This window comes from Orbicella faveolata, unplaced genomic scaffold, assembly GCF_042242905.1.
Source record: "Orbicella faveolata isolate gen_17 unplaced genomic scaffold, um_ofav_v1 contig_3, whole genome shotgun sequence".
NCBI classification, from domain to species: Eukaryota; Metazoa; Cnidaria; class Anthozoa; order Scleractinia; family Merulinidae; genus Orbicella; species Orbicella faveolata.
The window spans coordinates 15624352-15647790 of NW_028301558.1; the positions used below are offsets into that span (position 1 = coordinate 15624352).

General features: G+C 39.2%; 4 protein-coding genes across 4 annotated transcripts; 2 read left to right on the plus strand and 2 right to left on the minus strand.

Annotated features, from left to right (window-relative positions):
* Positions 1-62: 62 nt before the first annotated feature.
* Positions 63-4391, plus strand: LOC110041836 (epimerase family protein SDR39U1-like). The gene is made up of 6 exons (XM_020747160.2): positions 63-261; positions 1125-1231; positions 1600-1682; positions 1988-2109; positions 2980-3195; positions 3838-4391. Exons 1-6 carry the CDS (start codon positions 246-248, stop codon positions 4176-4178), a joined length of 885 nt encoding a protein of 294 aa, XP_020602819.2. The 5' UTR covers positions 63-245; the 3' UTR covers positions 4179-4391.
* Position 4392: 1 nt separating this feature from the next.
* On the minus strand, positions 4393-10535 carry LOC110041880 (transmembrane prolyl 4-hydroxylase-like). Its single transcript, XM_089298302.1, has 11 exons — positions 9828-10535; positions 8912-8993; positions 7826-7951; positions 7417-7490; positions 7259-7320; positions 7126-7160; positions 6704-6869; positions 6496-6553; positions 5873-5997; positions 5414-5504; positions 4393-5115 (listed from the first exon to the last, which is right to left on the minus strand). The coding sequence occupies exons 1-11, from the start codon at positions 10047-10049 to the stop codon at positions 4840-4842; spliced, it is 1317 nt and encodes a 438-aa protein (XP_089154428.1). The 5' UTR covers positions 10050-10535; the 3' UTR covers positions 4393-4839.
* A 78-nt stretch (positions 10536-10613) lies between these two features.
* On the minus strand, positions 10614-16841 carry LOC110041874 (transmembrane prolyl 4-hydroxylase-like). Its single transcript, XM_020747203.2, has 11 exons — positions 16541-16841; positions 15784-15865; positions 14988-15113; positions 14490-14563; positions 14114-14175; positions 13672-13706; positions 13198-13363; positions 12453-12510; positions 12119-12243; positions 11627-11717; positions 10614-11285 (listed from the first exon to the last, which is right to left on the minus strand). Exons 1-11 carry the CDS (start codon positions 16718-16720, stop codon positions 10995-10997), a joined length of 1290 nt encoding a protein of 429 aa, XP_020602862.2. The 5' UTR covers positions 16721-16841; the 3' UTR covers positions 10614-10994.
* A 2800-nt stretch (positions 16842-19641) lies between these two features.
* LOC110041875 (histamine H2 receptor-like) lies at positions 19642-20877 on the plus strand. Its single transcript, XM_020747204.2, has one exon. The coding sequence runs from the start codon at positions 19645-19647 to the stop codon at positions 20770-20772; it is 1128 nt and encodes a 375-aa protein (XP_020602863.2). The 5' UTR covers positions 19642-19644; the 3' UTR covers positions 20773-20877.
* Positions 20878-23439: the final 2562 nt, after the last annotated feature.

The window sequence follows — 23439 nt, forward strand, 5'->3', positions numbered from 1 at the left end:
TTTTCTCTGAATATGTAAGTATTTGTGGATGCGGTTTTCATATCAAATAGCATGCATGGTGGTTCTCTTCCCCAGGTTTTCTCGGTCAAGAGAGGATAACAGACGAAGCTGTACCTGTAGGGAGAAATGTGTGGAAATCGAGCGTGGAGTGTCCGTCAATAACTTTTTTATTTCCACTGCCCGGAGCCTGACCCAGGATATTGTAAAGACGACCCTTTGAAGCAGTCTTCTCGAGGAAATAAAACATGAGAGTTCTTGTAGGTGGGTTCTGGCAGTTACGTAACATGGTAGCTTCAAGCTTTAATACTTCCAAGAGTTGCATTGCCTTTAAGAACCACCCTTCAATTTACTAGAAGGTGTTAAGTTACAGTTTCTTCTTTATCAGTTTCGACCTAGATATAAAAGGGCTATAATACAAGTTAGGGATGTTGCATACTTTTGTGAACCTTTGTCATTGTGAAATGGAGCCCCCCTTGGCCCCTCAGCACACCCCGTTAGGGTTGCGCCTCGTGCTTTTCCACGAAATTATCGTTCTGCCCAACAGTGCATGCAACAATTAAAAAAATTAAACAATGGGAGTACACGTGCTCGTAACCTGTAATTAGAGGGTGGAAATGCATAACAATTTTGTCACATGTAATATTCTAAGAGGTCAGCCCCAAAGAGGTGCCAATTCTAAAACAATACATCTCCTGTCATATTTGTTTTTCTGAATCAATACCCTAAATGGTATTGCAAAGCTCCCGCTGTAGACCTTTTGAGGCTGAACACCCTAAGAGGAACCAAAACCGTGTTTTAAACTCTTGAAGGTACTATGAGCACCCCCATCCTGTTTATATGGGAATCCCCACCTCTGGGCTATCTAATCCAACCAGTTCTGGCTATTTTTTTCATGTTAACATCATTTACACATGTTTGTAATCTGCAATCAGGCCAAGTTTTTTTTTTTCACTTTCTTATATATGTCTTTATTGAGTAGTATGATAACTACTTTTCAAAGCGACTGGTCACAGAAACATTTCCCTGATTACAAGGTAACATGTTTGTGCAGTCAACCGTATGAGAGTTCGTAATACTAAGAGTCCAGTGAGTGGTCTGTATAATTAAGGTCCTTGTATTTTCAGGAGGAGGAACGGGATTCATTGGCAAAGCCTTGGTGGACACCTTAAAACGCAAAGGTCACGAGGTTACCATCATATCAAGGACTCAAGCCCCTGGAAGAATAACCTGGGTCAGTGTTTAATTAATTTAAAGATATATAAATATTAACTAGTCAGTATAGCCTGTGTTTAAATGTAGTTATTTCTAATAGCATTTATAGTTAGCATTGTAGAAGAGATGATTGATTAGAGGGGAAAAAATGAATCACCAGCTCAGATTGGGAGGTGTAATAATATAAGTGAGTTGCCAGGGTTCACAGATGTTATTTTGGGCAGGGAAAAGCCACAGCCAGAAATACGCCTGCGTTCGCAGGCTATAAATTGACTAGAAGCAACAAATTATTCATTAGTTATGTAAAAGTTTACAGGCACGTGTAACAGCAATAAAATTACAATGAATGTTGCATTTATTAACCTAATCTAATTCCTCTCCAAACAGAATGAGATTTCAAAGGCTCCTTTGCCAGAGTGCGAAGCTGTTGTCAATCTTGCTGGAGAAAATATTTTAAATCCACTAAAAAGGTAACAATTACTGTGATGCAATAAATATGGAATAAAAATTTACTATATAAGTTTTGCTCTCCTTATAAAGCAGGAGCAAACTGTGACACTTTTTCTTATTGGTTAATGACACAAAAATTTCATATATGATTATTTTGTCACACTCAAAATTAGATGCTAGGCCTACAGTGTACTGTAAGTGTTTGGAATAAATTGCTTACAGCCTTAAAAGAACCATAACGACAGTTGTTTTACATAATGTGTGCTTGATCCTTTTTGACAATTAATATATTTTGATCCTTTGTCACTGTTTGTATTCTGAAAAGGTGGAATGAAGAGTTCATAAAGGAATTAAGAAGCAGTCGCTTGGAAACCACCAGTACCTTGGCAAGAAAAATTGCAGATGCCACAAATCCTCCAAAAGTGTTTGTTTCCTCCTCTGCTGTTGGTAAGCCTCTTGGAAGTGATGTTATATAAGGAATATTAGTCAGAATAGTCCTAGAAAACTAAAAATGGAATCCACCTTGTACTGCACCTTGTTCCAGAGGTGCAGTGGCATCATGGTTAGTGCCTTCAGATCTACAGTGTAGTGGTCCAGTTCGAGCCCTGGCCGAGGACATTGTGTTGTGTTCTTGCACAAGGTACTTTACTCTCACAGTGCCTCTTTCTACTAAGGTGTATAAATGGGTACTGACGAATTTTATGCTAGGAGTAACCTTGCGATGCGTTACGAAAAATTGTCTAAGTCAAGTTCTAGAACAATCTAGAACTGGAAGTCATTCAGCCGTGACCAATTTGTATAAGAACATTCCAGAACATTCTAATCCTTACGTAATTACTCTGATTGGAAACTGTGTCAAACTACTTAATTTAACTCCTAATAGAAGTTTCTAGAACTTTAAGCCTCATGTATATTAGAGTGAGAGTTTCTGGTATAAGAGAGATTGATTCAAATTTGAAGAAGCTTAGTGCTGTAAATTCGCGAAGTTACCTGCTGCTGTTACCAGCGATCCTGAGTTCTGTCTGGAAACAACCCTGCTCCACAACAATACTCGTAACACGATGAACTAACCAACCCTTGGAACAGGCTGCTGTGCTCTCATACAGTATCTCCTATTCAGTACCATCGTCTCTGTAAAAGTAGGCAAAATCCACAGGCTGGGTCAATCCTCTGAGATTGAATCCCAGCTACTGAAGGGCGTGGCATGGTGTCACGCAAAATTGATTGATGAATGTTGTGTGACAGGACAACTAGCCGGCCTCGAAGGAGCTAGCTTTTTCGCTGCATCTCTTCATACATTATAAATTTCTTCTTTAGGTTACTATCCACCAAGTGACACAATAGAGTATACAGAGGATTCACCTCCAAGTTCTGCCAACGAACTGACACGTCTGTGTAATGATTGGGAAAACAGTGCTGAACTTCCCGAGGGCTGCAAGACAAGATTGGTCAAGCTAAGGATCGGGGTGGTAATGGGCCGCACTGGAGGCATCATACAGCAGTCAATTTGGCCTTTCTGGCTCGGTCTTGGTGGTAAGTACCTGTAATTTGTTGTCGCTCCTCCTCTAATGACGGCATTGATCTTTTATTTTCAACTTTGCTCAAATGTCCAGGCTATCGCAACTGATTGAATTGCAAGCCGATTACATACAAGAAGCAACTCGTTTACCATTATAGACCGTTATTCAAACTAAAAGTTGGAATTGTCCTTTTCATGTGTTCAAGTTCGGGTAAAAAATTCGACTGAGGTATAAAATTTAAGCCTCAATGATACTCCAGTTAGCCTCTTTAGGATAGGGTAAGGATCAGCTATCATTTGTAATGCAGGGATAACACTATCAACTTCAAGTTAAAAAGGAAACAAAAAAACACTGACCCGCCGAAAGGTACAGAACTTAGAAAACAGAAAACTGATCTTAATAAAAATCGAATGCTTAACTCGAAGTAGAAATTTCAGAAAGTGAGAGTTCGGTTAAGGCAAACGGCTATACGACCATACTGCTAGCAATGGAAACTCGAACTGACAAATGGTCGAAAGTCAAGTGAACTAGCCTCTCGGTCTGGACGCACGGATCTCGCTGCTTTCGGTCCGTACGTCCTGATCTCTAGCCAAATAGTTTCCCCTCCGGCTCTTCCACTCAGTCAATAAGTAAATTATCGGGTTTTTTTTCCTAGGCATAATAGGAAGCGGCAAACAGTATTTTCCTTGGATCCACATCGATGACATGACTGGAATGATTGTTCACGCCCTCGAAAACGATCACGTGACTGGTGTTTTGAACGGAGTAGCACCGGAAATTGTGACGAACGAGCGCTTTACAAAGGAATACGCAGGCGCACTGTGGAGACCTGCTATTCTTCCAACACCCGCATTTGTTGTCAATTTTATATTTAGTCAAGAACGCGGGAAACTGCTTTTGGAAGGACAGAAAGTTATCCCTAAACGGACATTAGAACTGGGTTACAAGTTTCAGTTCCCAGGAATTAAATCGGCGTTGGCAAATATTGTCAAATAAAAAAATTGTGGTGCACATGAGTTTGTGCCAAGATTTAACAGTTGAGCTATGTTTGAGTTCAGGGGAAGACAGACAGGTAGAAAGAAGTGACTGCTGATTCTTGTTGTAAATTTCAAACGTTCTTCATGACATGAAAAGAAAAACAGTGATCTTATTGTGCTGGGAAAATATGATTTTACAAGCCAATAAATCGAAATAAACTCCAGTCCCAAACTACCTTGTTTTGTTTTCACTTTATTTTATTACAAAGTGAGAGAGAAACAAGCTTATAGAAATTCTACGGGTAAACATTTGAAGAAGGATAGCACTCTAACGCCATTCAGAAGAATAAGGAAAGTTAGCATATGCAACAGTCCAAAGAGTTCCAAGCAATTGACGTTCCGTTGATTCTATGAAGGATTATGAAAAATCGTCCGTGGACACACGTGACTTCCTGACTAAACGGAGCCGATGTACTTTGTTGTCAATAACGAGCCATTTAATAACAATTTATTGCGATCGAGTCCGACGCAAAGACATTTGTGACCTCGTTTGTAATACGTCTTGCCTATCCCGCCCCCACCCCTTTGTGCTTTCGCCCTCGCTTTTTCCATCGAGTACGTTGAAAAATAGAAAGGCTCTGAACATTCTAATAAGGATCTATTTTGTTGATATCAGCCGCTTATCTGTCTTCGGTATCGTGATCGCTTTTAAAATGAGCCCACGGTGCGTCAGTGGATGTAATCCAGTTGTTGGCAATCCACTTGACTCCAGACCACAGACCACAGCCGCCGTGCAGGGAATATTCATCCATCTCTCCCAACCAACCTGTTTCTTCATCTACGAAGTGATTGTACCACATGACCGCCTTGCCTCGTTTTGGTGATACCACTAGGTTACCATCGTGACAGTACTGCATTAAGTTAAACTTATCGTGTTGCATGGTATTGATCCATGTCTGGGAAAAGAAGACGGTGCAGTGCAAATTAGGATAAGGCGTTAGTTTGGGATAACTTATTTCATAACTATACCTCGAGAAGTAAAAGGCGCCTTTAACTCAATATACTATGCATGTTTCCCGCTTTGTCGAACCTCCAAGGGGAACGAAAATTGTTTTGAATAATCGGGTAGTTCATGAAATATGGGTTGAAATTCGATGTTGTACTGAGGGGAGAGAAACCGTGCGACGTTTGGTTCGAATGCATTATCGACGGGAGGTTCGAAAAATCGGGATTGCACTGAGATTGTAAGCCAACCTGTTTATCAAAAGTGTTCTCGTCGACAACAGGAAACGCAGTTTCTCCTCCGTACTTCACATCATTTAGATAGTACAACACTGTAGCGTACCTGTAATAGAAAATAAAATTCATTTGTCTCAGGTATCGACACATAGTGTTAGAGATTGATGGCGAACATCTTTTGTCAATTTAAGGTCCATTTCTAGGAAGGTAAACATTTGCTAGTCGTACTGCAGTTTTAGACACCTGATTCATCTCTAAGAGTTTTCAACATTTTTAGTTAGTTCCCAATACTTTTCCCTTGATTTGTAACGAATGGACAAGCCCTCTCAAAAGTTGTGGGAAGAGATGGGGTCATGTCTTCACCTTTTACGCCTCAGCTGAAAAAACTTGTTTTATAAAAAAAAAAGTGTCCTATGACCCGAAGTAAAGAATTTCTTTCTTGACAGGGACTACAGATAAAGTTGTCAATGTTACCTGCAGACTCTACAGTTCGGCAGCAAAGCCAGCTCCAAGTGGCAGCATTTAACGTGTGATTGATTGGCCACATTCTGACTATCATAGTGAGCATTATAATGACCATCTACATCATACTTGACCACCTAATGAATAAAAGTACATGTTGCATTTTTAAAAACATAGAATAATCAGGTATATACTTTTTTTGTTGATAGGACGCGCCCTAAAAGTACCGGAAACACCGAGAGTCGAGGAATTTCGCGGACAAGTGACGCTTCAGGAGTTCTTGCGCGTGCGTTATTTTTGGGCTGTACTGTAGCTTTCGTTTATTTTCTATACGTTTATTTCAACAGTATGTGAATCAGTATAATTTAAAAAATCGTCAAACGACCAGGTTTTACAAATCCTTCAAATTAATTACAGTTACAAACATAGAAAAGCTCTGGCCTATCTAGGGTGGAACAAGAGGTCTCGGATTAGCTTTTTCTTAGTAAGAATGTAAGGTCTATACTCAGGTTTCCTCGTATTATAGCACGCCAGATTGAAATTTTCAACAGTTGATTCGTAGAAGGATCGAAAATACCACCCACCTTACGGCCAGCGAACAAGCGAGTCTTTACAGGGTGGGTTTGACTACATACCTGTAGAGGTTCGCCTCCTCTTATGGTTCGATCTGAAAGCCTCAAAAGTTTAGCAAGCCTGTTGAGTGTTAGAACATTCAATACGCGTTAATCTTTGCAACTGAACTAAAAAGTGACTTATTTTAAGCCTTCCCTTCATTGATTATTTTCCAAACTTGGTTAACGTTTTGTATTATGCCATTAGCGTAGCACTTCCTGCCTACTTTACCTCTTTCGCAATCTTTGTAGCACGTGATCAGCCCGCTTTCCTTGAAGTAGCCAGGCCTGGTTACTAAACCGCTCGCGGTGTGCTGGGTGCTTTTCTTTAATATCGTTCATGTATTCGTCCATGGCAGCTGTCGGCAGTGTGGCAAACTCTTTTTGGGTTACTTGCTCTGTCGGAGACAAGTTTACAGAAAAGTGTTTGAAACAAGGTCGAAAGCCTATCGCACAAGTCATATACACGAGAATCACGGAAAAGCCGTATTTTTAGAACCTTGCCCTGGGGTGAGGGAAGACTGGATACGAGAGAGGACAGGTCGAGGAGCACCCTAGGAAGGGACGCAATGAAATCCTTCCAATGACTCCCTGAGCACCCTCTCCTATCCAATCTTCTTTCACATAGCGACTAGGTGCGAGTCAGAGCCTTACCATCATCAAATTCCTCAATGTTCAGCTTGCTTATCCTAAAAGATAAAAGAAAGAATGGAGCTGAGTAGCTCAGAGCTTAACTTAACTGAAGCAAGAAGCTTATGGAGCTGACACAAGTCCTGACCATACTTACATATTATCCACTTCCTCTGGACTGAGGTAAAGATATTTAAAATCTTCCGCAAAGTTAATGATCTAAACGAGAAAAAAAGAAGGGTTCATGAAAATAGAAACTGGTAAGATTTAAAATGGAAACAAAATCAATCAAGAAAGAATCTTCTGTGGATTCACCTCGTCTCTTGAAATGACTCCATCTTCATTTCTGTCCCAATTAAAGAAATTCCCAGCAGAACCACTTGCATTTCCTAAAAAGGATATCGTGTTCAAAATAAACGTGAAATTTTAAAATGCCTTCTTCAAGGACTGCCCTGTATTTTATATATTGAATCCCCAGGGAGCTAGGTTGTCACAATCGTTTCTTGTACATTTTGAGTTCTAACTACCTGACTACACGAAAATAATAAGCTCATCCTCCTTAAGTTCTGTAGACGGGAACTGTAACGTACGAATTGAACAGATTCAGCTCTTCGCACAGATATTTAAGGATCTTTGTGATTGACTTTTATGGAGAAAACATCCACTGAATTCAGTGTCTTTTAAGCACTTTGAGACTTGATAATAGATACATAATTTAGATTACCTCGAACCACTTCTTTGCTTTTCTCGAGTTCTTCATCAAGGTGGAGATCACTCCCTCGCAGACCAACCTTTTCGGCCAAACTAATGATGTGATTGCTTTCACTTTCGTCCAGAAAATCTGGTATTTCTACAGATAAAGAAAATTATTCATTTTTTATATGTGGCCAGTAACTTCGGCCATCCCCAAGTAGGCTCTTGCTCGCGAAAAATCTTGAAAGTTGATTGAAAATGAAAGTGATTTGGCAATTCCCATGAAATCTTTAATTTCCCAGCGCCCGACCAACCCAGTTCTTTATAAAAGTAAAAATTAAGAAAGGTTTGCTTCGCATTGCCTGAACACATTTTGGGGTGTTCCCAGGTTAGATATTCTTCATATCAACCCTCACAAGGACGTCTTCCAACACCTTTTGGCGGTGAATTACTTAGGAACACAAATTTTTTTATATACTTTCGGTCGTCATTTTGATGTCCATCGAATGATGAAATCATCTCGATTTAATTCCTACCTCAAATCAAGATTTTATTTTTCTGTTTGTTAAAAGTAGTGTTATTAATATATGTATATCGCATTGAAAAGATTAGAAATCAACTCAGAGAGACATCTCTTTATAGTCTTTCCAGTTCCATATTGTGTGATCGAGGCGCGTTGACCCCATGGTTAATGCGCTCGACTCCGGATCGAGCGGTCCGGGTTCGAGTCCTGGCTGGGGATATTGTCGGTTGTGTTCTTGAACAAGACACTTAACTCTCGCAGTGTCTCTCCACCCAGGTTCATAAATGGTAATGGTGAATTTAATTCCCGGGGGTAACCTTGTGATGGATATGCATTCTTTCCAAGGGGCAGTAGAAACCGAGATAAGCTGCGGCCTAATGGGCCACTTAGTTCGTGCGCAGACTTTACCTGCCTACCAGCTTCATATACACTGGGTCCAAATTATAGCGCGTGGAATCCTCGAGGAAAAAAAAACCGCCAGCCTTTCCTTCATCATGAAATAATTCAACAGAACTAAATTCTTTCGCATAATACCAACAGAGAAACAACTTGACTTTTTCTCCAAGTAAACAAGCTGTTATATGCCTGACTTACCAAATAACGGAGGCTTCGAGGCGAGTGTTATCATCCTGAAAATTCTTCCTGGCTCGAGCTCAAGCTCTCTCACGTGACCTTTCTACATCGGTGCCGGAAAAATATAAACCAAAACCCACGTGCTGACACATGAAGGACACTTTCCAGGGTGTTTAAAATAATTTATTATAGACTGAGATGCAAAGCAGAACTTTTCATTAGTGACTTTATAAAAGTACGACGCTAATCTCGTTCTTAGGGCCTTTTTTTGTATCAGAAAAAGACTAAGACGAATGACCTGGGAACGAGCTGGTTACTTCTCTAACCTGTTTTGTTGATGCTATGGAAACATAACTTTCTTTGGTTGTCTAAATTTTTCAAAGAATCAGGACTGCATTGTGTTTGGGATTACATCGTTACTGCAAGCATGTATAACAAAAAAAACTCTCACAGGAAATTAAGTAAGCTTGCTATAGCTGAATCCAAACCAATCCAAAGTCAGTAATATATGTTTTTGCAAGTAATTAACCAGACTCAACCATCAGTGGAGTACAGCCTTTGATATTGCGTAAGTTGCGGGTTTCACTTATCATTTGTTGAAAGTTTCTTTTGTTATTTCAACAGGTAACCACGTGCTTTACATTTTGATTTCGATTCCGTTTGGTAAGTCAAAATGGTGTCGCTGTTTAATGTTGCATGACAGCAAGCTTCAAGAGTAAGTTGGTTTAAGACTGAAGATATAAGATGTAAATAATGAAATGAAGCTCTTAGGGAGGAAAAAACGCTAAAATAACTCAAGTGTAAGCTTTACAGTTTAGAGTGCGATCTCTAGAAACTAAAATATATCAGCTTACTATGCCAGTTACTTTCTTCAATCCTGACACTTTTGTCGTTTTAACCAAAGAAAATCACTTATAAATTCTCTCAGAAAATGTACCTTAATAGGTTCCCACCTATAGAGCCTCGGCTCATCGTCATTTGGAGTACATGGTCCTTGATCTTCTTCTCTGAAACAAACACCATTTTCACAAGATTTGTCGAGTCTTTTCGGTGCGTTGCCTCGCGCAGGCTGCGACAAAGTGATCGTAATAATAGCGAAGAAAAACAGCAACTTTCTTTCCTCCACAGAAAATCGCAATGGTAATATTACTCTGATCATATTTGTAAACTAAGACCACTTCAAAGTCCTCTCAAAAGTTTAATCGATCCGTGTTGTTCGATGGGAGTCGCACATGTAGCTGGAAGGTTGCTTTAGTTTTATTAATTATTTATGCCTTTCAAATTGTTTACCAGAACACCTAGTGTCCTTTGATTCCCGGGCTTCTATCTTTTGATCATATGGGCAGCACCAGTTACAAGAGAGTTGTAGTTTTTACTTTCGTCTGGATGGTCTTCTGACTTTTTAAATAAAGCCGCATTCAGTGTAGAATTCATGCCCGCTATACCCAGTCTGACTTTATTGTTGCGATAACCAATCAGAGGAAAGGTTGGGTCCACAAGCTAGCTGTACCAATCAAAGGCTTGAAAAATCAAAATCTCGTAAGACCAGTTGAATTAAAGAGCGTTTTCGAGATTTTCGATGGTTTCTGATAATTCTCCTTTTAGCTTTGTTAGGGTTATTGCATAGTTCTGTAATCGCTTTTGGTGAAAATGTATCTCTCATTACTGTCAGCGGAGAATCAATAAGAGGAAGAAATACACAAGCAAACAGAAGTACACATGCTTAAAGAAACAAGTTTATCTAATTTAAATATGTATATTTCTAAACTGTCATTACTTTATTGCAAGCTATTCCTTGTTTCAGAACTTGGTTATGGTCAACACACACAATTCTGTTCAAAAACGTGAAAAAAGATTAATGCAGATCACAACGATTGTGACATTTCGCATTTCATCAACAATTATTTTTTGAATTTAAAAATATTAGAAAAATATAAAAATGTATTAAATTGATCTATTGGTCAGTACGCTATAAAGTTACATGAGCTAACTACAAATGACTTCGTCTGGTAGTCAAATAACGCTAGCAATGATCAGAAATGAGTTCTGCTAGCTTCATAGCTTAAACCCTTATTTTATTCATCTATTTATGTCAGCTAATTTTTTATGAAACTACGCCTTCTTCTTCTTTGATTTCAAAATTACTTCTGATATGCGCAAGAGATGCATCCGGGGCTGTAATCCAATTATTGGCAATCCATTTGAAACCTCTCTTCACCCCACACCCCCCGTGCAGAGTGTAGTCGTCCCTCTCCCCCAGCCAGCCCGTCTCTTCGTCTACAAAGTGATTGTACCACATGATCGCCTTGCCTCGCTTGGGTGTGACGACTAGTTTGCCATCATGACAGAATTCCATTAGGTTGAATTTGTCTTCGTTCATGGTTTTTATATACAACTTTGAAAGAGAAATGATAAAGAAATATTGTAATTGATGTATAACTATAAAAGAGAAGATAGAGTATTGCTGTTTTTCGTTCATTTGTGCGGGAGGTTGTGACAGTCAATGGACAACAGACAATTTCAAAGTATACATCAGGTGCCTTGTGTACATGATCTGGTAGCTGTAACGCACTGTGTGCTTTTGTCATCAGCCGGGTTTTAATTCTTTACAATATGGCTACCAAAGGTTGATCATGAATGGCTGCAAGTGATTATCATGTGTTTGACTATTCAGCTTTTAGCTCCAGTAATCTTAGAACCTTGTCAGATCAGGTAACGTGTTACAGATTTAACTACCTTTTGATCGAATGTTTCATTGTCAGCGACTGGAAAAGCAGTTTCCCCTCCTTCTTCAACGTCATTCAAGTAATATAATATGGTGATGTACCTGTAAAAAGAGTAAGAGACAAGTGTTCCAGAGCTTTTCGTTCTTCTTTGACCAATTCGGACTGGAAGTACTATTGAAAATTCGACATGAACTTACAATTACAGCAGCCCGTTCTAACACAAACTGGAGGTTTAATAGGTCTCTTGTATGTTGACGTCTGTAGCAAATTCACCACCAAACCTCGCTTTAAAATACAAATTGCAAATTTTGTCAGGAACAAATCCCCAAAGTAGCAAAAATGAAAAGAATATCCATGAGTACACAACGCGGTCTGAAAAAATTTCGCGTAAACAATGCTCCGATAGTGAATTTGAGCATTTGACGTTAAAATACAATAACTCTCAGGAAGCAATGATGAACTGAGAACCGCATGTGGCTCATGCATGTGAATGTCTGCTGACCTGCACAACCTGCAGGCAGGCAACTTGGTGACGTTTTGATGGCAGCATTTTAGGTGTGAATGGCTGGCGATTGGTTGTGCGTCATGGTGCACATTGTAATGTCCAGTCGGATCGTACTTGACAACCTAAGGGTAAATAATATCATATTTCAACTCATTAGCGGATCAGAAGGTTTGTTATTACCCGAAATAGGACATGTCAGCATCAAACTCAGTTTGAACTGAGATATTCTTTTTTGTTTTCGCTTTGGTTTGGCTTGAAATAAATGACCGATCGATTTAAAATTTAAGAGGCAGAGAAAAAGAAAAATAACTAATAGATTAAAATCACTTACTTGTAGAGGTTCGCTGCCACGAATAATGCGATCAGATAACTTGGTTAATTTCTTTATTCTGTGAAAACAGGTTAAATGCTAGTGAGTTCTAATCTTAATTTCCTTAGAGCGATCTAAATTAAAGCTAAGGTATCATTCTTTACAAATTTTTTGAAGAAGCTTTAAAAAATTAGAGAGCATGTACCCTTTTTATACTGGAGAGGAACTGCTAATATATCTTGCTAAGGTACTTAAAAAGTGGCCTTACATCCACCTCTACACTCAACACTTTTTCGACGACCCTCGAAAACGTATTAGCATGTTTAAAGACGGTGCTCCATTTCGAACTGCGCACACTTCTGCACATTACAGGATGATCCGGCGAGAAACTTGATTCTTAGGCTTTCTACTGATAATGTTCTTCAATTTAGTCTATGAATTTACAGACTCAAAATGCAAAAAGTATCCCATCGATCTACGGTTAAATACCATGAGAGAGAGCATCATGGTACTTATGTTTGTATAAAATCACTGAAAAGTAGCGTAGGTTTCTCGTACGCATCATCCGCAGTGCGCACTAACATGAAAAGGAGAGAAATACCCTTAATCGATGAGATTCGCGCATTGGAGTCAAAGAGAATCGCCGAGGACACTTAAGACCGGTTTGATTTTAAGGCCAAAAAAAAAAAAAAAAAAAGGAAAAAAACAAACCGGTGGCATTGTAAAACTCGTTTGAACCCGGTCGAAGATTTACGGTGATGCTTACCTCGCTCGCAACGTTTGCATGACTTTATCAGCAAACTTTCCCTGATGTAGCCAGGTTTGGTTGCTGTTCCTTTCTCTGTGAATTGGTGAGGATTCTTTCAGCTTGTTCATGTAATCATCCATGGCGGCTGTTGGGAGTTTACGAAACTCCTGGAAGGTCACCTTGCCTGCAAATATAAGATAACTGGAAATCATCTGTAGAGGGTTAAAACACACAACAAAGATGACCTGATTGTGTCGATATCGATGAACTTGGAACTTTGGCTCAGTACGTTATGAGGCGAAGAAAGGTAATTTCTTTTGTGAAGGGGGATGAGCACAATTTATCAATTTTGGTGTAATATTCTTGGTCGTTATACAGCACTTTGAACTTAAAATTCTGAGGCCCTCTCATCAGTAGAGCCTCATTTGCAGAGTGTTTGTAATCAAGCTTTGTCTCAAGGTGCCAATATTTAAATCATATTTATAAACATACCATCATCAAATGCTTTGATCTTCAGTTTATTTATCCTGCAAAGTGTAATTGAGGTCAGATTTTACGAATGGCAGAGTTTATCTATCAGTGAAGTTATTTGAATTTTCAGCTTATCATATATGACAATTACAACGCACACAGTACACTATAACCACACCTGAGGGAAGTCAAAGTTTTGCGCAAACTTATCGCGTCATTTTTTTGAGAAACAAGTTGCCCAAAAATAAAAAGGTATCAAGAGAGTACGATACAATTGTTTATACATGCTGACAGATTAAACATAAAGTTGCAATCTCAAACGTGACGCACAATTAGGTTTCGTCCTAAAACTAGTGGTCGCATCGATTGTAGAAAATCCTATTTCGGCAAGGCACACGTGGATTGGAAGTGGTTTAAGTGTCATAGTAAGTTGCTTAATTTCCATTAACAATTTTCCACTTACATTTCATCGACTTCTTGTAGACTCATGTAAAGGAATTTATACTTCTTTGAGAAGTGAATAACCTGAAAAGGAGCGTGAGATAATTTCCATGATTAGATGATTTTCATATCTTTCCCTTATCTATTCACCTTTCCCAAATTGCTCCCACGTTCGGTATGATTCAGGCTCAAGAAGTTTCATGCTGAATGGGACAGAGTAGATCAAGCTTAGGCTCATCTTTGCCATTAAGGATGACAGTCATAGAAACGCCATTCCCTTTCCCCCCCCAACTGAATTCGGTGGAACATGCGCAGTAAAGCCGAGATGCCCGACTAGTATCTGGAATACTTCATAACATTACATAAAGCTAACAATTAACAAGAAAAAAGTTGGACACCTCATCTTTTGTAATCTCCTTGTCTTGATTTTTGTCCCAGCTTAGATATATCCCGGCAGCTCCAATTGCATGTCCTAACGACAAGAACAAATTCAGTATTAACCTTATCATTGGTCAAATCGAAACACTGTCAGTCGCAACTGGGGATTTTTCACCAAGTCATTGGCCGATGAGGAACTGTGGGCGGGGCCTTTTGGCTTAGGATCTGGAGCTAGAAGTCCCTTTGGGGAAGACTATTCTAATATGATATTAGAAGCACACAGAAGTTTCAAACTGTATGATAGATGCAACGGTCAGTCATCTCTGTTTTCGACGGTTTACTGGCTCTTCAAGACTCATCAATAATGTTGTCTTTAAGGGGATTATTTCACAAAAAAAAAATAAAATAAAATAAAAAAACCGGAACAATATCATAGAGCCGAAGCAATGTGATCTGTTTTAATATCGATATGAGGAGTACTAGAATTGCTTAAGAACATATGAAGATCGATTGGTTACCTTTCACGTCTTTCTTGTGCTGCTCCTGAAACTCATCTGAGTGCATGTAGCTGTTCTCCAGACCAAACATTTCAGCTAGGTCGATAATCCGCGTAGATTCGTCGTCGCTCAAAAAATCGGGAAGCTCTGAAAAACACAGACACTCAATGGGTATAAGTCATCAGAGGGCGAGGAAAGACATCAATTTTTGCACATTTAGTTGCAGATAAACATTAGAGGGAGTTACCGTTACAGTTAAGCCGGAAAATATGCACCATAACCTGTTAAGTTAAAGAAAGTTTCATATTTCAAGGCATGACGAGTTGACAAGGCTGAGTACGTTTCAACCGAGTTTAGGGCCTTGAGATAATTTTCGCGAAATAAAATCCACCAAAACAACTGCTTTTCTGTGGTTGCCATGGCAACCAAAAACAGATAATCGACTAGCTTTCAAAAACGTCTGTATTATAGCGGAACGAAATTGATTTGGCATAGTATAGAAACTGGATTGATTCGATCGGCATTGTTAAAAGGGGAGATAGAATTAGAAAGACAGAGACGACTGTTTCCATTTTTCTTCAAAACCCAACCGTAATCTTCCCTTAAAACCGGATAAATATATTGATTGTGCATGCTATGGTTAGGGGGGGGGGACCACACCTAACAGATTCGGCAGTCACCACAAACTGTCAATTGCGAGATTGCCCACCTCATCTCCCAGTTGGATTTATTTTAGTTACTTGGTTTGACTAATCACGTTATTTCTCATTTTGACAGGAAAAAGTATAGCAACTTTCTCAGATTGACAATTTCTTACCAAATATTGGCGGTTTAGACGCCAGTGTTATCATCTTGTATTTTTTACCAGGTTCCAGTTCTAACTCTCTCACGTGACCTTTCTGTCGATAAAAAACAAAAAGAAACAGCAAAAATACTAATTTTAAAATAAAATAGTGCAATTTCGGTTGAGAACAATTTCTAGTTCGCATAGTCAGTGTGCTAGATCCCAGTTACGCCAGTTTTAGACAATTCTTGGTCATGCACCGACTGCAAAGAAACAGAATCGAAGCAGTAATTTAAAAGTTCAGTCGTTACCTGTTCTTTTGCCTGTGTAAATATGTTGATGGTCATAATTCACATCCTGTTGGTCAGTTTCATTGGTTTTGTTTATGGTTTGTGATTATTTTCTTCACATTTCCTAAGGTCTGTTTTTCACGCCTGTCAATGTATTCCAGTCCATGGTTCACTTTCGCTAGTATACTGTATATATATATTTTTAATTTAACTGACTTTTAAAGCGGTTGCGATGATTCGAATCAAATCGCCGCGGTAATTAAGACTGTCTAATAAAAGTGATTATCTTTTCGTTGAATAGGATCGGCCGGAGCTAGCCTTCTCTACCTCGTGCTCTTCGCATTCAGATATTTTTTAATTGAGTGCCGCAGACATTTTTCGCTTTCCGAGCTCTACCTTCTTAGCTCGACTTATGGACAAGTTTACGGTTTAATCACATCAGCTTAAAAACTATATTTTTTTCTACAACTAACACTTCAACACTAGTTAACGGATTTTACCTTGACTGGATCCCATCTGAAAAGGCGTTGTTCGTCGTCGGTAACAACACACGGTCCTTGATCATCTTTCCTTAAACACACTCCATTTTCACACGACATGTCGATTGGGCTTCCAACATAACAGCTTACAAATCCAAATAAGGCCGACAAAACCGAAATCAAACCAATCCGAAGTATCATGTTGTAAAAATCGTAACTATTCGTTCTCCAAACTCGGATAAAAGCGGTAATTTAAATATTCGTGTAGCTATTTGTTATTCTTTTTTTCTTCAATAATCTTTATGAGACTTTCGTTAATTATTCACAACTTCACGTCTGGTAAAGCTTTTACGCTTTCAACCCAAGTTCTATATCTCAATTCTTTTTACTCCTTTCCAGATTTTCTTTCAAATTTAGTTTTGAGAATTAAGTAGTATATCAAGGTAAACATCGGTTTTAGTTTGGTAATTGTCTTAATTCTCCCTATTTGTTTACTGGACAGTGTATCGATGCCATTAGGAGGAAATTGATGTTGGTCAATAAAGGACAAAAGCGTGGCCAGGTGCTCAAGTTCAAGTTTGCAACTTGATATAAACAGGTTTTCAGACTAATTAAATCGTGTCTTTGCTTCTGTCAATAAACTGGCTCTATTTCCTAAGTAAAAGTGATCACTCATTTGGCGGTCAAAATTTTGCTATTTCTGCTGCTCGGATTTGACAACAGATAACACTGTCACCACGTTCATCTACCCGTAACAACCTGCTTTAGTGTTTTTCTGAAAACTTCACTTTGCTTTCATCACTATTGGTTTTGCCATCATCACAACCACCAGCTGACATCTGGAGGTAAAGGAAGGCGTGAACTGGCAAACACGTGGTTATAAGCTGTTGTGTTCCCTCGTTTAATGTGCCAAGACGTTCTTACATTTTGTGCCGCTCTGTTCTTGAAATTAGTTGCACGGCTTGCCGGGCCTTTATAGAGGGATGTATTTTTAGGGTCAGATAAGAGAAATGCGAAAAGGAGCCTAAAGGTATACTTTGAAACTGCGTAGCGTGTAGTTTATTTTTTATTAGCTTCATGATGTAATATTTATGCAAAAAATAACTTAGGAAGGTAGTATTCAAATGTTTAATTATATTTTCCTCCAGGCATGGTTCTCAAAACAAGTTGAAATAATATTACAACAATTAATTTTAAGCTTTCGCATATCATACTAGCCGATTTGACAACTGGTCTTACAGGGAACTGATTTGAAATTGCTCATTAACAACAGTGGTGAGGCAACCGATGTCATCTTATGCATGATTATTTGTTCCACAACATTTATTTTCAGCATCGCTTTTCTTGATTAAACTAGCGAGTGTTCCATATGTTTGGTGGGAGAAATTTCTTTGATGAAACTGTGTATAGAGCAAATTTAAAGTTAATTAAACGAGGAAAGCTAGTATGACTTGATTTGATTTGCGTGTCTCTAAACTGGGAATGCTATCAATAGGGGCCAACTCTACATGTTCTCTCCTGAAAAAAGTTCATAATATATATATGTTTTTGCATCACGCGGGCTCTACGCGTGACAAGAGAAGTGAGCCCCTTGCAAGTGTCATTTAGATGGAAATTCTCACTCTAGGAAAACGGGATGAAAACAGACCGGAAACTCTTCGTAAACTCCCTTGCCTATTTAGTTCTATTATCATGCTGATTGCCTTGTTCATCAAGTATTAGGTTTTCCTATTCGTTCGTCTGTGAGTTTTATACCCTGCCGCTTTAACGAGCCGTAATCAAAAAAACTATTTTTTTCAAATCCCGTCCTCGGAAACGTTAATATTGATTGTAAGATAACTGAATCTGCGCTAAAGAGCTAGCGCGCCATAAATATACGCGAAACGTTTGCAAGCTTAGCTACCGAAAAATAAAACAGTGAACAAAAATAGAGAGAATAGAGATTTACCAATTGAAATCAAGAGAATGAGCCCCTTTTCAAAGCTCGGTTACTCTCACGAGATCGCATTGAATGCAAGACCCTTGCGGCTTTGCAATTGTTGTAATTTGCTGTTGCCAAAATTAAACCCAATTAAAATAGGTACCTTGTGGATCACTGACAATATATATCATGACAGAAAACGCCATTAATAGATTTCAACGCAGTACCAACGCGCAGGGTTACTAGGCAACCTCGAATGTTCGTCCAAAACGGACCCTTGCTGGTAGGGGAAACCTGGGAAACAAGCAGTAAAAAAGAACACATACTGATCTTTTGAAGGGTTTTAAAATTTTCTTGCCAAATAAACTACAGTTGAATTATATTTGTCACTAGATCAGAAGCCTGGCTGATCTTCATACAGATCAAATAAGGTGTTCTAAAATTACAGTATTCAAAAGGAATGGAACATTCTTATTTTTATATTGACACAGCTTATTAATGGTAAATATTATCATGTCATAAAGTAAATTCATGTTGAGTCTCTCTACAGGCTCTACGGGCGTTATATGACGAACAAGTGGAGTCTTTGCTATAAACGTACGAAAAACGTCAACAGTAGCTATTCAATTAGTTTTTTGGGAGTACTTTTCCAACACTGAAAAAGCAGGTATAGCGAAGTCGATCCTAAACCACTGATAATTCTTGCACTTCTCCTTATTTTTTTTTTTTTTGAATTTTATGAATTGCATGTTCTCCAGTCAAATTGGTTTCCTTGTTTTATGTTGATCCAAGTTAAAATTAGAACTTGAAAATCAAATACACCTGTCTTTCTAAATGGGTTTGGAATTTCTTTTCAGTTACTCGCAGACTCCCTTGTCAATGATAGCTTCACACTGCGCTATTGCCATTCCACCCTTTGATCCGGCGTACAGATTAAAAGGCGAATATCTGTATCACAAAAGCTGTTAAAAGCTCTTTTCTAAAGAGCCAACCACAGCCTTCCTGTCAAATTGACAAGAAAAAGACCGAGGAAGAAGACCTCATGCAGGTAATTCTAATTTGATGTTTCCTGTGGCGAATCCGGTTCGTTTTGTCGACTTACTTCCTAAAGTCATCATAAATTACTTCTTGGTTAATCTAGAAACTCACTTGAGATTTGAATTGCTTGTCACTTGTTTCCGTTGTCTGACTTGTGCGGAAATGGATGGCGTTTAATTTTTCAAGGAGACTAAGATTTGCTTTGAGACTAGACCGTACCTCTGCGGCGGAAAGAATTATGAGTCTGGTTCAGATTCAAAACAACGTGTCAAGGCTAAACTCGAGTGAAACTCACATCGACGACATTCATATGTCCTCTGCAAAAATCCTCGAAGCAATTTTATTGTTTTCTTTGGTATTTTTCGCTGTCGCGGGGAATGGCCTCCTTATTTATGTCATATACTTGAACCACAACCTCCACAGTCTACGCAATGCGTTTGTCGCTAGTCTAGCAGTTGCCGACCTGATGTTAGCATGTACAGATATTGTTTACCAAGCATTGGAAAAAGTCGTTATTAACTTCCAACCGCCTCATCCATCGATTTGCTACATAATCTTGCTGAGCGGTGTGCTTTTTGGTTCCGCTTCCGTGTTCAACCTGACGGCCATGACGTTGGTTCGTTATATTTCCATTCGTTACCCCCTTCATTTCAATCGTTATGTCACTGCCCATCGCTCGGCTGCCATTGTACTGGTAATTTGGCTTACAGCGTTTTGTCTGGCGTTCCCACCCCTGATCTGGCGCCCGGAGGGCGTCGTATGCTCAACGACGAAACCGTCCGACGAACACATTATAAATGAAGCCATATACATGAGCGCTGAGTGGCTCTTTTGGTTTTTCATCCCTTTAATGCTCATCTCATTTTCGTATTATCGCATATACCTTATCGCTAGAGGTCAGGCGAGACAGATAGCAGCCCTGGAGGTTTCCACAGACTTTGAAGGGCCTACCACCAAGACCAGAGGGCGAGCTTCCTCACTGAGAGAGAAGAAGGCGGGACGAATGGTCGCCATCTTGATTGGCTTTTGGATCTTGTGCTGGATGCCCTTTTTCACAGTATTAACGATAAGCAAGTTTAAGTCACGAGTACCATCTTCAGTCATGCGTCTTTTTCTGTGCCTGATGTTTGCCAATTCAGCCATAAACCCCATTGTTTTGACGCGGTACAACCGTGAACTCAAAGTGGCCATAAAGAAGCTGCTATGCGGCAGAAAACATCGCTCATCGGTATCTGTAATGGAAACGAGGTCAAACAGAGGTGCATCTGAGTCATTTACCCAAACAACATTTTAGAATTGTCTTATTTTTATTTAACGGTTGAGAAATTATTCAAAAAGGTTCCTCCTAAGTGTAATCTGCAATCCTGTATATCTAAACTGAATCGTATTAAAGCAATTGATTTTTCAAACAAGTGTTTTTTTTATATTCTATACAACGTTGCAAATGCCTCCTTTGGTACATTTTTTAAAAACAATTATTAATTTTTTTTTTTAAGTAAGTACTAGTGAGAAGCACATAGCAACAGATCTTGTCACCTTGCTTTGTTTTATCCGACCGGTTTGTTCTGATAACACAGACTTCACAAGGGAGTTTGAACAAGATATACAGCTAAAATGAACTTATTTTAGACCTAGCTTATGTATAGAATGCAAATCATGTTCCTGCAAAGGTATGAACAGCAAAAAAGACAAATACAGAATATTACGTGCAGGATATGACTAAAAATCTGGGTAACGTACGATGTTTCATTTTGGGGCTGACGGATTTAACGTTTAATAATTTTCTTCCCCCAAACTGGCTGTGCTGAATGAAAAAGTTCTGCACCTATATACAGTTACACGGACCGTTGCGCCAAACAACTAAATCTGAAATCATTGGGGGAGGGTGGCAAAGGGTTTTTGCGTGACGCGTGATCGCCTCAAAATTAGCAGCGTGATGCGTGATTGAGACCAAATTAGCCACGTGACGCAGGACAGGAGATCATAACGTGTGCGTGATTTGCTATGTTACAAGCACGTGATGCGTGATTTACCAATTAGATTTCCGTGATAAGTGAACGTTCTTTGAACTAGAATGATTCATTCAAAGTAAATAGTAAATAGAGTCTTTAAAAAAGATCATCAAATCGTGGTACACGTGACACCATTTTCTGGTCTTTTTCGTCCTTTTCTTGACCTCTGATGTATCTGATCTTCGTGGATCTTATGGTACTATAGGTCCAAACAATTGTGACACAAATTATAGGATTAAGTCAATTGAAAATAGTTATGAGCTTCAGCGTTATTTTTGGCAGTGCTTCAGATCGAGAGAATATGACACACCATATCGTATAAATGGTCTGAACGAATTTCGTCCAAAAAGGTTGAAACGATAACACACGTTAGAGTTTGGTGTCATTTTATACCGCCCGAGAAGACAGCTGTGTAAACAACGAGAGACTACACAAGGGAAACGTTTGTGTGCCACTTAATGAAGGTCGTCATTAAGACCTAACTGAATTCAAAAGCCACGTTATATCCTTTTCAGACATAAAAACGTTGCCACACAGAAAAAGATTTTACAAGACGTTGTCCTCGGCGTCGCCGTCGTCATTGTTAAGATCCCTATATTTGCATCTCGGATGCTGCAAGGTCGATACACTTTGTTTAACGACTGGGGTCTGTCATCCTAAGTGGCTGCTTTGTGCTTTGCTCTTGCTTTATCCCAAGACCAGTCGAACGCAGATGAGAGTATCGTGTAAAAACCGTAAAAAACCATAAATTGCAGCTCTTTGCCAAGGTTCTTTTTAATTCAGCAATTTAAAAGTTGTCGAGCGTTTCACAAGGAAATTTTTTCCCTCCTGCTGAAACAATTTCGTTTACGTTACTTCGCCGATGTTTACGTTACTTCGCCGATGTTTACGTTACTTCGCCGTTTCACCTTCCCCATTACCACGCGGCAATCGTTTGCATCTTCTTCTTCAGTATAGCTTAGGGATTTAAACACTTCAAAGGCCATCACCATCGATAACGTCCTTGAACATGGCGAGTTGATACAGTATTTCTCTTTCCATAGCTTCCAGTTCTCGAGGATTTCGCTACTTAATTGACCTCAAATCTAAATGTTGCGGAGACAATGATATCTGTTGGAATTACATTGAAAATTGTGATGCTTTAGGCGGGGAGGCACCGGAAGTTGTTTTCGCTCGTGGGCATTCGTAGACGGTAGACGTTGTCGACGAATTTGAACTACCCTTTCGCTACAACGTGTAATATTAGGTGGTAGAGAGAACCTTAAACGAACGTCATCAATAAAGGCTTAATCTGGCTACTGTAACTCAAGATACACAAGGTGAACGCGTGTTTTAATATATAACTGTACGTATAGCATAAATTACAAAGCCTTTACAGAACATAAGCGTGCATATAAAGAATATTTGGCAAATTAGCATATTATAGCCTTAAATTAAGTTATGTCCGCCATTTTTGAATAGTCAAATCCAGCCGTTGTCAGAAACTCGTTTGCCCAGTTTGGCTATGACGTCAATGCTTTCTCATTGGCTCACAGCCAAGCCTTTTGTTCTTTCGCTTTATAAGTGCGACACCACCCGGATGGTTGGGCGGTCAGTTAACTCCACCGCAATATACACATCTCTCTTAATCTCTCTTAAAACAATAACTCCACCGCAATATACACATCTCTCTTAATCTCTCTTAAAACAATACCTCCTGGATATATAATCAAGTATTCTTCCTCAACCATTCCCCTAATATCCCCCAATATCCCCTCACAACCTGCATTTCATTAATTCCCCACATATACCTACACAGCCTGCATCTTATTAATCCCCCACATATACCTACACAGCCTGCATCTTATTAATCCCCCACATATATACCTACACATCCTACATCTCAATAATCTTCCGCATTTGCCTACACAGCTCACATCTCAATCATCTTCCACACATACCTACACAGC

Coding starts and splice junctions, on each gene's coding strand:
- LOC110041836 (XM_020747160.2), top strand. Junction 1,232..1,599: donor CCCCTGGAAGAATAACCTGG/GTCAGTGTTTAA, acceptor CTCTCCAAACAG/AATGAGATTTCAAAGGCTCC. Junction 1,683..1,987: donor ATTTTAAATCCACTAAAAAG/GTAACAATTACT, acceptor TATTCTGAAAAG/GTGGAATGAAGAGTTCATAA.
- LOC110041880 (XM_089298302.1), bottom strand. CDS start 10,049: ATGATCAGAGTAATATTACCATTGCGATTTTCTGTGGAGGAAAGAAAG. Junction 5,505..5,872: donor CCGAACTGTAGAGTCTGCAG/GTAACATTGACA, acceptor TTTCTATTACAG/GTACGCTACAGTGTTGTACT. Junction 5,116..5,413: donor AGAACACTTTTGATAAACAG/GTTGGCTTACAA, acceptor TTCTTTTCCCAG/ACATGGATCAATACCATGCA.
- LOC110041874 (XM_020747203.2), bottom strand. CDS start 16,720: ATGATACTTCGGATTGGTTTGATTTCGGTTTTGTCGGCCTTATTTGGA. Junction 12,511..13,197: donor ATGCAAACGTTGCGAGCGAG/GTAAGCATCACC, acceptor CTGTTTTCACAG/AATAAAGAAATTAACCAAGT. Junction 12,244..12,452: donor GTGGCAGCGAACCTCTACAA/GTAAGTGATTTT, acceptor ATTTACCCTTAG/GTTGTCAAGTACGATCCGAC.
- LOC110041875 (XM_020747204.2), top strand. CDS start 19,645: ATGGCGTTTAATTTTTCAAGGAGACTAAGATTTGCTTTGAGACTAGAC.